Source organism: Propithecus coquereli, unplaced genomic scaffold, assembly GCF_000956105.1.
Source record: "Propithecus coquereli isolate 6110/MARCELLA unplaced genomic scaffold, Pcoq_1.0 Scaffold441, whole genome shotgun sequence".
Lineage (NCBI taxonomy): Eukaryota > Metazoa > Chordata > Mammalia > Primates > Indriidae > Propithecus > Propithecus coquereli.
In genome coordinates, this window is record NW_012150186.1 from 2413865 (window position 1) to 2427269 (window position 13405).

General features: G+C 36.5%; 2 protein-coding genes across 2 annotated transcripts in view; one reads left to right on the forward strand and one right to left on the reverse strand.

Annotated features, from left to right (window-relative positions):
- Positions 1–1495, reverse strand: part of SUGCT (succinyl-CoA:glutarate-CoA transferase) — a 317029-nt gene extending 315534 nt beyond the window's left edge. Inside the window, exon 1 of the mRNA XM_012654527.1 lies at positions 1362–1495. Within this exon, the coding sequence (XP_012509981.1) occupies positions 1362–1470 (109 nt within the window). The 5' untranslated portion in view covers positions 1471–1495. The remainder of the gene's footprint in view (positions 1–1361) is intronic.
- A 329-nt stretch (positions 1496–1824) lies between these two features.
- Positions 1825–3846, forward strand: MPLKIP (M-phase specific PLK1 interacting protein). The gene is made up of 2 exons (XM_012654528.1): positions 1825–2286; positions 3341–3846. The coding sequence occupies exons 1-2, from the start codon at positions 1948–1950 to the stop codon at positions 3539–3541; spliced, it is 540 nt and encodes a 179-aa protein (XP_012509982.1). The 5' UTR covers positions 1825–1947; the 3' UTR covers positions 3542–3846.
- The last annotated feature ends 9559 nt before the right edge of the window (positions 3847–13405 follow it).

The following is a 13405-nucleotide window of genomic DNA, read 5'->3' on the forward strand; positions in this document are numbered from 1 at the left end:
CTGTCTCAAAAAATAAAATAAAATAAAATAAAATAAAAGTAATTTTAGTCCCCATCACCTTCACCCTTCTCCACCCTCCCAAAAATCGACTGCTTGATCTAAAAGATGAAAATCACTGACCTATATGATGTATATGACCCATTCTTGCATTCAACACATATACGAGTTGCCAATTACCAGGCATTAAGTTAAGCACCAAAGACAATGTCCAGAAAGGTGAATTTTTGGCCAGGGCTGAACTACCATATACATGATAATAAAGTGGGCCTTCAGGCCTTAATGGTATCACTAACCCTTGCCGGCATTATCCTGCCTTGATGGACTCTACAACTTGTGTCTACAGGAGTAAAGAAACACGGTGAATAAATTCCCCCAGAATAAACAAACAAAAAAAAAGCCCTGTGTGTTTTTCTCTCCATTCATCAAAGAGGATAAAAGCTGAGAAGATACCACACTCTTCAAGTTGGTAGGTCACATAACATGTCAAAGAGACAGAGTGAGGAGTAGCAGCTACAAGAGGATGCACAGACTGAATGAAAAGCACACATCCAGGCTACCCATTAGGCTATGATTTCATGAGTCCTAAAGTTCTTTAGGATTCTGTATCCTACAAGTTGATTTCAAGAGTCATAGTGGATTACCATTCCCAAATTCTGAGGGAGTAAAGAGAGTTCTGTAAAACTGTAGTAAATCTAAATTTCATCCTCTAAATAAAATTCTGGGACAGGCATATGTACCAAGGCATGTTTCATTAGGAGGTGTCATTCTTGAACTATCATACTTTTCTTTATGACTAAAAGTTTGTTAAACAATCAGGATTTTAAGAGTTTGGGCCACATTTTGCTCTTTCTGAAAATCCGTATATCTGCTTCCTAACCTCCTCCCTAACCTGTTTCCATTTAACAAGAACTGCAAGGAAGGGGATAAAGCCCGGCATTTGCCAGCATAGCCTTCTCCCCCAAATTGTTCAAAGCAGCAGGCTAAAGTCTTTCTGAAATGCGGCTGGCGTACATTTTTAAAGTTATTTAAACTTGCGAGCCGAGAGGGTAGGGGTAAAGGAGAGAGGCAAGGCACGAACCAAGTGCGACCGTGCAGGGCCGCCCCCCCGCCCCCGCCCGGACCCCGCAGCAGGGAGCCCTTGGCCCTGGCGCCGGGCAGGGCGACCCCCGGGCCGCTGAAGACCGGGGAGAGGCCGGCCACAGGGCCACAGAGAGAGGGGGCGAGGAGGCGGGAAAGGCCAAAGGGCGAGCTACCGGGACAGCAGACTTCATGAAAGCGCGGGCGCTCGCTTCAGGATGCCCCCACGAGGAAAGCTGGGGCTGGGCTCCCTTTCGCCACGCAGACCGAATCTCGGAGGGTACCTGACTGCGGGTGGCTTGTCCACAGCCCCCTCCCGCCACCCTGGCCAGAGAGGAAGCCGGTTCTCCGCAGAGCTGCCACCCTCGCCAGCGTCGCCAGCATCGCGAGCATCGCGCGTCTGTCAGCTAGCCTCGGTTCGGCTGTGAGTGGTAAACCCAGCGCGGCACCACCCGCAGCCACTAGGGGCGCCTGCCAACACCTCAGATCCCGCCCCCGCCCCCGATGGGCGGGGCGGAGCGCCCCCGGGGTCACGTCACCTGTGGGGCCGACATCTCGTCTTCCGTCAAACCCAGAGCCGCCAGACTGGCAAGGGCATTGCTAGAGTCGTGCTCGACCTTTCCTTTATCCTTTTTCTTCTTCCTTCCTTCACTTAAATCCACTCAATCTCTCTACCTAATCCAGTAACCCATTTATTCCGCCGCTCCTTGCGGAACATTTGTGACGCCGGAACCAATGTGCCATGTGGCGCTGGAGGCCGGAGGACTGTTTTGGTAAAGGACTACCAGTTCTCTGCGAAGGGTCGGTCGGTAACAGTTCCGGTGGGAGAACGCGGCGTCGAGTCCTTTGACTTCGCCTCCGGCTCTTGATATGCAGCGACAGAATTTTCGGCCCCCGACTCCTCCTTGCCCCGGCCCGGGTGTAGGAGGTTGGGGTAGCGGGAACAGCTTCCGGGGTACCTCAGGCGGAGGCGGACCACGACCGCCCTCTCCTCGGGACGGGTACGGGAGTCCGCACCACACGCCGCCGTATGGGCCCCGGTCTAGGCCCTACGGGAGCAGCCACTCTCCGAGACACAGCGGCAGCTTCCCAGGGGGCCGGTTCGGGTCTCCGTCCCCTGGCGGCTACCCTGGCTCCTACTCCAAGTCCCCCGCGGGGTCCCAGCAGCATTTCGGCTACTCCCCAGGGCAGCAGCAGACCCACCCCCAGGTAATAATAGCCAGCGTTGCCGAGCTCTTACTGTATGGCAGGCATGGTACTAATATTCCCTGTACGTGGATTATTTTGTTTAATCCTCTATGAGGTGAGATACTATTGTTAGCCCTATTTTGCAGACGAGTAAACTGAGGCTTAGAGAAGTTAAGTAACTTTCTGAAGATTAGCCTAAAAAAGTGCCGGAAGCATACATTCTGTTCTAGAGCTTTTAACCAGTGCACTGCCACTCACAGATTTTTCTAATTCTCCATTTCCTCTTCTTTGCCAGCGGCCTTGCCAATTTGTCTCAGTAAATTATTCTGAGCCCCTGGGCTCTTGTGGGGGGAAAAAAGTGAATGAGTCCCCAGGATAGCGCTTACCTAGGTTAAAGGCTGGTGCCATCTTTCTACAGTTATCACGTTTTTTTCTTTTTCTTTTTATTCTTGCCTTTATCTTTTTTTCGAGCTACACTGGTTTCTGCTCCAAGTTCTCTCAAGGGAAAATCGGTGGTAGTAGAAGTTTCCCATTTCTCTCAGTGACAATGAATATAAGAGACGGAGTATTTCTGGTGTGTCTAGGATTGCTGTGGATTACGACTTCCATCTGCTCGGTGGTTTTCCAATTTTGTGTATTCTAAACTAACACCACTGCCTGGAGCAAAGGAGTAAGGAAAATTTTCATAAGATAGAGCATAGAAACTTTAAATTTTTTCTCCTGAAAAAAGTGGAAATGTCTAGAGAAAATTGAATACAAATTTATTTCACTGCTACTTGATTTCATCACCACTTATATTTAATAACTGCAAAGTCATTACATTAGAAACCCAAAAGTGTTTGTGATGACAATGGTCATGGAATTATTAATAAATAAGTATACCAAATTGATTTAAATACTCTTTTAAAAACAAAAACACTAGATTAAAGGAAGCATGGACTTTGCAGTTGAAAATATTTAGGTTCAAGTCACAACTTTTAACCAGGAATGTGATCCCCACTAGCTTTTAGCTAAAGGAAAAAGTACCAACTATCTCTACTAAATGTTTTTTTAACTGATGGTTTTTTTTCTAAAGGGTTCTCCAAGGACATCTACACCATTTGGATCAGGGCGTGGTAGAGAAAAAAGAATGTCTAATGAGTTGGAAAGTTATTTCAAGCCTTCAATGCTTGAAGACCCTTGGGCTGGCCTAGAACCAGTATCTGTAGTGGATATAAGCCAACAATACAGCAATACTCAAACATTCACAGGCAAAAAAGGAAGATACTTTTGTTAACATTTCTGAAATTCAACTGGAAGCTTCATGTGTCAGGAACATCTTGGACAAAACTTGTATTAATAAGTTGAACCCAAAGATGATGACTTTGATTGAATAATTAGGGTCTTTTTGGTATTTTTTTATCATATCAAGTATTATTGATTAATTAGAGAAGAAGGTAGTTTTTGCAGTATTTAGCTGTCTGGAAGTGCCTATCACATTTTAAAAGATTACAATTTCCATATATTTAACATTCATTGTTATGTAATGGACATTTGTCTTTTAATGTTTTTCCAATGTTTTAAAATAAAACATTTTGTCTTTCTAGCTATATTGTGGTTTTGTGGTATGATAAAAAAGCAGAACTATTAAAATAATGTTTTGTAATCACTTAGAAGTCATAGGTAAATGTTTTACAAACTAGTTTTGAAAATAAAATAGATAAACTATTCTTTGAACAGTAGACAGTTCTATATTTGTTCATATAATGGAAAGTTATAATTCATATTCATTATAACCATTGTCTACATGCATATTTTATAATACTTCCGTAAAAACATAGTAAAACTTGAAGGCCCAGAAACCCACTTAAGCATAAATTTATGCTCATTTAACTCAAAAAAGGCAGGGATAGACCATGAATAGCTAGGTCAAAGTCTTCTGTCTGAATTTCTCTACTCTATCTCTCAGCATTGTGGAGTCATTTTCTCTTGAGTCCAAAGAAGATGGCAACCAGTAGTCTCAAATCACTTCCATTACCAAAAGGACATCTCTCAACTCCATCAATCCCAGAGAAGACAGATTGGCCATACTTAGATCATGTTTTTGTATTCTTGAACCAATTAACTGTGACCAAAGCAGTGAGACCTGCTTGAATTATGAACCCACTTCCTATAATGAGACAGAGTTCTGTGATCTGTAGCCTCACTAAGCTTACCTGGAATAGAAAAATGGTTTTCCAAAGGAAGGTATGATATGTATATATACCTATAGTAATTAAGAAAAATAGGAAAGAATTTTTTTACCAACTATGTAAACAAAAGTCTTATCCAATGCAAACTAGGTATCTTGAGATCACAGAAATAAGATAGAACTAGTTAAAATTTTGTTTCAGTATTTTCAGAAATACCGAAAAATGAAATGGTCACACCACCTATTTGAGCCATACCCAGTTCTATCTATTCATTCAGTCTCTCACAGAGGCAAAGAAGAAAATAAGAATGGAAGGATTTTAGATTAACAAAAGCTCCATGACAGCCAGGATTTTGGAAATTCTGTTTCTACCAATTACTATGTGGGCAAGTTCACTTCTCTATGCCTCAATTTTCTCATATGTAAAATGAGGAAATTAATAGTACCTGTGTCATAGAGGTGTTGTGTTTGAGGATTAAATGGGTTTATATGTGTGAAACTCATAGGCCAGGGCCTGGCACATAGTAAGCACTCAATAAGTGATAGTTATTACTCTCTGTCTCATTTACCCCTATGTCTTAACAGTTTTTAGAATAGTGCCTACAAAATAGTAGGTACTTAATAAATATTCGATGAATGAATACTGGAAATTTTGATTATAACTACTGTATTGATTATAACTACTGTTCTGCCTACTCCCCTGTATATAAAAGATAACTTAGTGATTTTTCCCCAGTATTTTAACAAAAAAGCCCTTATTTCCTAATATCTTGTCTTTCCACAGATGTGTTGAGGTCATTATGTATGATGAAAATATCTTTAGGAAATAGCACTTGGAAGTAAATATTAAGCCATCTCTTAGAGATCATGGGATTATTGGCAAAGATGAAAAAGGAAGTTAGGATTTTGTGCCAATGTATTCATATCATATTTGGAGGACATTCAAATTTCAATTCTTCTGATAGTTTATGTACATTTTATTTCAATATGAAACAAAGGTAAAATTTCTTTCTTGCTAAGTTTACCAGCATCTACTTCCAGAGGCCTAGCTTTTTCTGACTTTTAAGAGAAAACATTTTTTGTCCTTAGGAAACGTACATAAACTATTGGTAGTATATTCAGTTATCAAAATTATTGTGGCATTAATAATCTGGTTTGTTTCTATTCTGTTTTTGTTTTTGTTTAGTGAAAGGAATTGATTTTTTAAAATGGAAAGTGATTGTTTTTTAGTGTTCCAGAGTACACTTTTTACCTCCAAAGAAATGCTGAATAACTTTTTTGAAAAATTTATAGTTAAGTATACATCTTAAAAACTCAAGATAATTAAAGAACAGGAGTATAGTCAATAGTAGGGTCTTCACACAAGGAATCCATACTCCAGGGAGTATTCAGCTTTCCAAAGGACATGCAGGCATACGTAGTTTTAAGGAAATATAAATTTGGATCCTTGATTCCTATATGAACTCTTTGTTAATATTGATCTACCTAAGAACATGTCCTTGATCAAGGGATCATGCCAGTTCTCCATTCCCCTCTACCTTTTCATGCTCACTCTTCTCCCATTTTACAAAAGAAACTTTTGGCAAGTTCTGTTTTCCAAAAATGATCCCAGCGATATTTCAAGTCTCACAGACTCTTCCAGAACCTTACCACTACCTCCATCAAGAAGTGGAGTTCTATCCCTTCCCTTTGAACCTGAGCAGACTTTTATGACTGTCCTAATTAAAGGAGTATGATGGCAGTTGATGTATTTTCATTCTGGGTAAAGGGTGGCATTAGAAATGGGTTAGTTATATTGGCCCATGTGGAGATGTTCAAAATTCAGATGTATCATCAAGTTGGGAAATAACAATGATCACAGTGTTTGTTTAATGGCCTTGCCTTTTTTGTCTCCTGACTATTCAAAAAGCCATTTCTCCTGTGGGTGAATTGTGTAAAAGGAAAGCAAAGAGCATGAATATAACATGAAGGGAAAGGCACCTCATTTTAAGGCAATATGTAAATGGTAAGGCTCTTTGCCTCTTCTAAGAATTAGAATAATAAAGGTATAAATGCATGATTAATTTTGGTGAATCTGCTGTGAAGCAAGCTTTATACTTCTACCATTCTCAATGACAAAGAACCTGATGAACATGTCTTAATTCCTGTCTCAGTAGCATAATTTGCATGATTTCAAAGAAGAAGTTAAAAGTTCCATATTTACTTCTGCCATACTAAAATTACAACCTCAAATTAAAAGAACATGTTTTAGAGGTAAGTTGATGGTTTTATATTTTCTGGAACATTTTTTTCAGATTCTTATGAGAAACAGTTTTATTAACCTTTGCCAGTAAATTACTGGGTTTTATAAATCCATATTAATTGTTTTGCCTAGGTCAAAATCTCCTGCTATTGTAACTCAACCATTTCTCTGCTGCTTTCATTCCTATTTTGTACTTCAATTTAAATTGAGAGAAATATATTGTGATTTTTACTGTAAACAAGACATAATACCCATCTGTATACCTTGTGTAAGCCCTGAACTTACTAGTGACTCATTTTATCTTCTTTTTTTGCTCTTCATTTCCAGTTTATCATCTAAGGTGCTGTGGCTATAAGAGTCACTATTATCCTATATGCCATGTAGTAAAAACACTGCCAGTTAAACTATGATATGCCATCGATTATAAGATGCATCTTAATTCCAGAGATGTTAAAATATGTGTCTTAGTTTGATGAAATTCTGTATATGATACTATTAAAAGCAGAACATATATGTAGGTATAGGTGTAAATGTTCCCAAAATGTAGTCTAGGACATAGTGCATTTAACTAGAAAATCAGCTTTACTTAATTAGGCTTAATTTTTCTCAGATACTTATATTCTGTTCTAATTCATAAAAGCATACTTATTTTTCCATCATAAAATTTCTAACCTATATATAAATAATAATTATTTCAAGAAATCTGGAAAATTTCCAATTTTATGCTAATGTTTTTATTCAGTTTTGCCTAACTTTAAGCTCTATAAAAGATGACTCTTAAGTGAAAGGGTTATAGAAAAGTCTTGGTAAAGCTTTTTGGTTAACCTCCCAAGGAACTGAGAAGGAGCATGACTTGAACAATAGGGCCTTCAGTGGGAGTGGGCCTTCTTTGCTTTCAGCAAAACCGAAGAAAACTTAAATTGTCAGCTAAATGATCATTAAAAATAATTTGATGATACTTCAGTTTGTAACTTTTGACATATAAATTGGAATGAGTTCAAGAATTGAGTGGCATCACTGTAACAAAATTCTATCCCTTTTTACTTATCTACATGAATGAGTTTTCTTAGCATTTTTCTATACTTAAAAAGTAATACAATTGATGTCTCATTCTAGCAACTAACAGTATTTACCCATGAATGTAGACAAATACAGCACCATCAATCTCATTAAGAGATCCATTTCCAATAAAATTTTACCTTGTGTTTTTAATGATTATCAAAATTAATATATTGTTCTTGTCACCTGAATAGTAATGATAATCCAGAGAACAATCTTCAACATTTAGAGTTTTATAACCATTGAAGACAGATTGTTTTAAGTTTTCAAAAAATGTTTACTTTGATAAATAGGATTTCATATATTTTGAGAAACAGATGTGTGATAAAGTATCAGTAAAATATTTTTAGCCATATACATTATATTACATTGAAATTAAATTACATGGAAAAAGTATAATGTAAATACAAGTTAGGAATAAAAGAAAAACTGCAGTCTGGGTGCAGTGGTTCATGCCTGTAATCCCAGCACTTTGGGAGGCTGAGGCCAGAGGATCACTTGAGGCCATGAGTACAAGACCAGCCTGGGCAACATAGCAAGACCCCCATCTCTATAAAAAATTTTTTAAAAATTAGTTGGGCATGGTGGTGCATGCCTGTAGTCCCAGCTACTCTGGAGGCTAAGGCAGGAGGATCACTGGAGCCCAGGAGTTCAAGGTTGCAGTGAGCTGTGATTGTGCCACTGCACTCTAGTCTGGGCGTCAAAGCTAGACTTGATCTCTTTTAAACAAAGAAAGAGGCAGGGGGGAGGAAGGAAGGAAATACAGAATTTCCTATTATTAATGAAAAACTTGTTCATATTTTAAGGTGTGATGGTGGATATTAAATTACCATGATAACTAGATTCTGCTAGATACTTTAATATTGGATTTACCTTAAAGTATCATTATTTCAGAAGTGATTTGCAGTTTTTGAAACAGTGAAAATATATAAAAGAGTACTTCACTTTTCAAAATCACTTTAGAGAATGGGACCAAAAAAAATTTCTTTTTTGAGACAGTTTCACTTTATTGCCCTGAGTAGAGAACCATGGTGTCAGCCTAGCTCACAACAACCTCAAACTCCTGGGCTCAAGTGATCCTCCTGCCTCAGCTTCCTGAGTATCTGGGACTACAGGTGTGTGCCACGACGCCTGGCTTATTTTTCTATTTTTGGTAGAGATGGGATCTCACTCTTGCTCAGGCTGGTCTTGAACTCCTGAGCTCAAACGATCCTCCCGCCTCAGCTTCCAAGAGTGCTAGGATTATAGGCGTGAGCCACGTCACCTGGCCTGGACCAAAAATTTTAAAGATCTCAAACAAGCAGAGGGAGAAGAAAAGGGCATATAGTAAACTGTGAATCCAAGAGAAGTCAGGGAAGGAGGAAAAAAGGGGAAAAATAAAACTGATAGCAGTACATCCAATTCATTAACAAAGTAATCAGAAGTCTGATCTGAATAAATTTTCCCTTTGAAAGACAGATTATTAGATTGTATTGGAAAAATGGAATTGATTTATTGCTGCTTTGGGAAAAATAACATCTAAAAGTTATAAAAAATTCAAATTTATAATCATAGTGGAGATTTTAGCAAATCTGTATCAAAAACATCAAGCAAACAATTTGTAAGGATATTGAGAACTGGTATACAAAATAGAGAATGTATATATAATATAATATGTATGTGTATAAATTTTCTGAATCACAAAGGCTCTGTAAATTTCAAAGAGTGGATTGATATACAGATCATGTTTTCTAACCAAAATGTTAATAAATTTAAAAATAAACAAAAAGTACCCCCCCAAAAAATAAGAATAAGTCAGTGAAACAGAAGACAAACTAGTGTGTCAATAAAAGTTGGTTCTTTGGATAAACTAGACAAAGATTAAGGAAGAAAAACAAGGACAATAGGAAAAAAATAAACAATCTCTGGTTGAAACATCAGAAGGAAGTATGCTTAAAAAGACAGTAGAGCAAGAAAACAGTAGTGATGAAAACACCTAAAGGATAATGCAGTAGTGAAATAAATCACTATTGCATCGTCCTTTGTTCTTACATTGCCCCAATTACTGTACTGTCTTTCAAGAAGGTATAAAAGAAATCTGGAGACACTATCTAAGCTTTCATTGGACACGATCGACAATTTAACATTTTTTATTTTTCATCCATAGTGAAGAAAAGAAAATTAACAGATGTTTCATGATTATTAGACAAGTCAGAACTCTGGACTCCAAATATGATGGTAAAGTTGATCCTATAAGCAAAATCTCAGACTATAAATTTTCATTTGACAATATCCTAGAAAAATTTTCTCAAATTCAATAGTGAGTGTCTAAAGACAAAAGGAAATGGTATTCTCATCCATTTAATCATACAAAAAGAAAGATTTCCTCATACAACACTTTGTGACAAGAATGTCTTTTATGTTTTTTCATCAGAATTTACTTGATAGGATTTGTAGTAGATAAATACTAAAAGCGGGTGTGTATTCAAAGGTCAGTGGAAAGAAATAGATGATGTAGAAGTAAAAAATCTATTGGACTGTCTATTCTAATTGATGTTGATAAATGAAAGTGAAAATGTTTTGCAAGTGTGAAGCAGAGATTTCTGTCCTCTCTGAAACAAAAATACGGCATCAAAGTTTTGAAAGTATTACATTTTGATGATGCAATTGCAAAAGGAACCAGAACTAGTAATAAATTAGAACCCAATAGAGAGATATTTAAAATCTGGAATCAATATTTATAAGATGAATATGTTCTAGCTTTATGATAGTTGAGCATCTAGTTACATTCAAGGGGCATAATAAATATCTTCAAAACCAGGAAAATACTGAATAAAAACTTCGGTTTCTTATGTTTTTGTTCATATTAAAATTTCTAATAAAGTTTTTAACTAATTTTGTTCTCTACATTTTCACTAAGTAAAATATTTTAAAAAGTCCATTGGACTAAGATGATAAATGATGACTATTATTTCTGGTATACTGAGAGTTAAGATGAAGAAATTATATTACTACAGATAAAGGCTGTGCAAGTCACACAAACAGTTATGAACAACTCTATGTCAAAGTATTTGGAAATAATAGGTGAAATGGGTATTTTTTTAGAAAAATGTTACCAAAATTGACTCAAAAATAATGGAAAACCAGAACAAACCAATGACTATTAAAAATATTGAGTTGGTAGGAATCATACATTTTTTCCTACAAAAGACACCAGACTTACCAAACCTTTATGGAACACATAATTTCTGTATTATACAAACTTGTATGAAAAAAAGGGGAGAGCATCCAACACATATTAAACCCACGGTATTAACTTATCACAAACCTTACCAAGAAAATAAATAGAAATTGTATGTCATTTCACTAATGAACATAGTTGCCAAAAATCCTAAATAAGATTATCACTATTTAACAGTTATTCACAAAGAAAAAATAATGAACTAATAGTGTTTATCCCAGGTTTGCAATGATGATTCAGCATCTGAAATTTATTGCTATTGTATACCTTATTAATCAGTTAAAGGAGAGGATCTATATTAATAGCTATAAAGGAGGTCTGTATTAACAGATTGAAGAAAAAGCATGCTTAAAATTAAATACACAAAAGTCTTAGAGAAATGGGAAACAGAGGGATGAAACTGACCTTATTTGTAGATAATATGACTGCCTGTGTACAACTCCAAAAGTGCAAAGATTTTTTGAACTATTGTTCTGCATCCAAGAACATTATACAATTATAGCACTACTGTATACCAGTCAAAAAATGGCAATAGATAGAAATGCCCCCACTTTTCACAGTAAGCTGTAATAAATCTTGGGGCGAGGGGATTGAAAAGCATTAAATGGAGAGATACATATTATTCATGGATGGAAAGGTACAATATTGTAAATTAATTATGAATTCAATTCCCATGAAAATCTCAAAATTTATATGAATCTTGCAAAATGATTTAAATATTTTATATGGAAGAGGAAAGGGTCAAGATTAGTCATAAAAATGTTGAAGACAAAAAAAATGTAGAGACTTCCTTTACCAGATAATGAAACTTGTAAAATTAATGAGTGTCATGTAGAAATAAATGGATGAGGCCAGGTGTGGTGGCTCACACCTGTAATCCTGGCACTCTGGGAGGCCGAGGTGGGAGGATTGCTTGAGGCCAGGAGTTTGAGACCATCCTGAGCAAGAGGTCTCAGAATGTAGACCTCCTCTCTACAAAAAAATAGAAAAAAATTAGCTGGGCATGGTGGCATGTGCCTATAGTCCCAGCTACTCAGGAGGCTGAGGCTTGAGAATTGCTTGTACTTGAACCCAGGAGCTGGGGCGGTTGCAGTGAGCTATGCTGACGCCACTACACTCTAGCCCAGGTGACAGCAAGAAAACAAAAAAAGAAAAGAAAGAAAACAGTTGAATGAAACAAAAATAGAAACCTCAGATACAAACTTAGATAACATAAAAACTTCTACTAGATAGCACTACAAATCAGTGGGAAAGGACAAACAATAAGTGTTAATAGGTCACTTCTTTATGCATATGAGAAGAATAAATGGGGGTCCCTATCTCTTGCCATTCAAAAACCAAATTCCAATAAAGACCCAGATGTGAAGAGCAAAACTTAAATTTTTAAATTAGGCAACATCTTTTATGAACTTGTAATAAGGAAAGATTTCTTATACAAGACACAAAAAGCATATAAAAGATTGACAATTTTGACTATTAAAAATCGTGACAAATGGCACTACAAAGTTCAGGGATGGTTTATTTACAATGCACATAACTAACAAATGATTTGTATTCAGAATAATGTAAAGAAATCATAACAAATCAATGAGAAAGGCAGTCTAATGGGCCAAACAGATAATTAGAAGAAAAAACCTAGGTGGAAAATAAGCATTTGAATCCCTGCCAATCATAAAAATATAAGATAAACGCACAATGAGGTATCACACCTCACTCATCAGATTGATAAAACTTAACAAGTCCAACAACAGAAGATACTGAAGATGGAGTGCAAACTACATTCAGTATTCATGGGAACATAAACTGGTACAACCACTTCAAAGGACATTTGACAATACAGTAAAACTGAAGATGCTCCATACCCTAAAACCTAGCCAATCTATATCGAGGTATTGTGTAATAAACTTACTATAAACTTCAATTCATGTAATTTAAACTTGTCTAAAATTAAAGCTGAAAACATTAGTCATAAATAAGAGTAAGATTTAATGAGAAAACTTTTAAAATCTGTTAAAAGTACTTTGGGGAATCCAAAAATGTTTAGAAAGATTTTTATAAGGTTGGAGAAGATTTAAATAGCAGCTACCATAAAATTTAGGTTAAATGTACTTGTGTAGTGTTTATTCAGAAGGGCAAAGATTCATTCTTACAACATTAGATTTGTGTTTAATGTCCTGCAAGGATTTTTACCTATGAACATGATATTATAGAAAAGTAAAATTTAAAAAATACTTGTGCATAATGTGCATAAAAATTTATTAGAGTGTATAATAGGCTGAATTAGCTCACTTTGTGATAATAACCAGCTGACCATGACCTCATTGTTTATAATTCACTCAGCATAACAATATTGTTAATCCTCACACTCAATAAAGGTATCTGAAAGCTTTTATCCTTGAAGAAATTATTTTTGCACATAAAATGAGAATTAAAACACGAGTTACTGTCT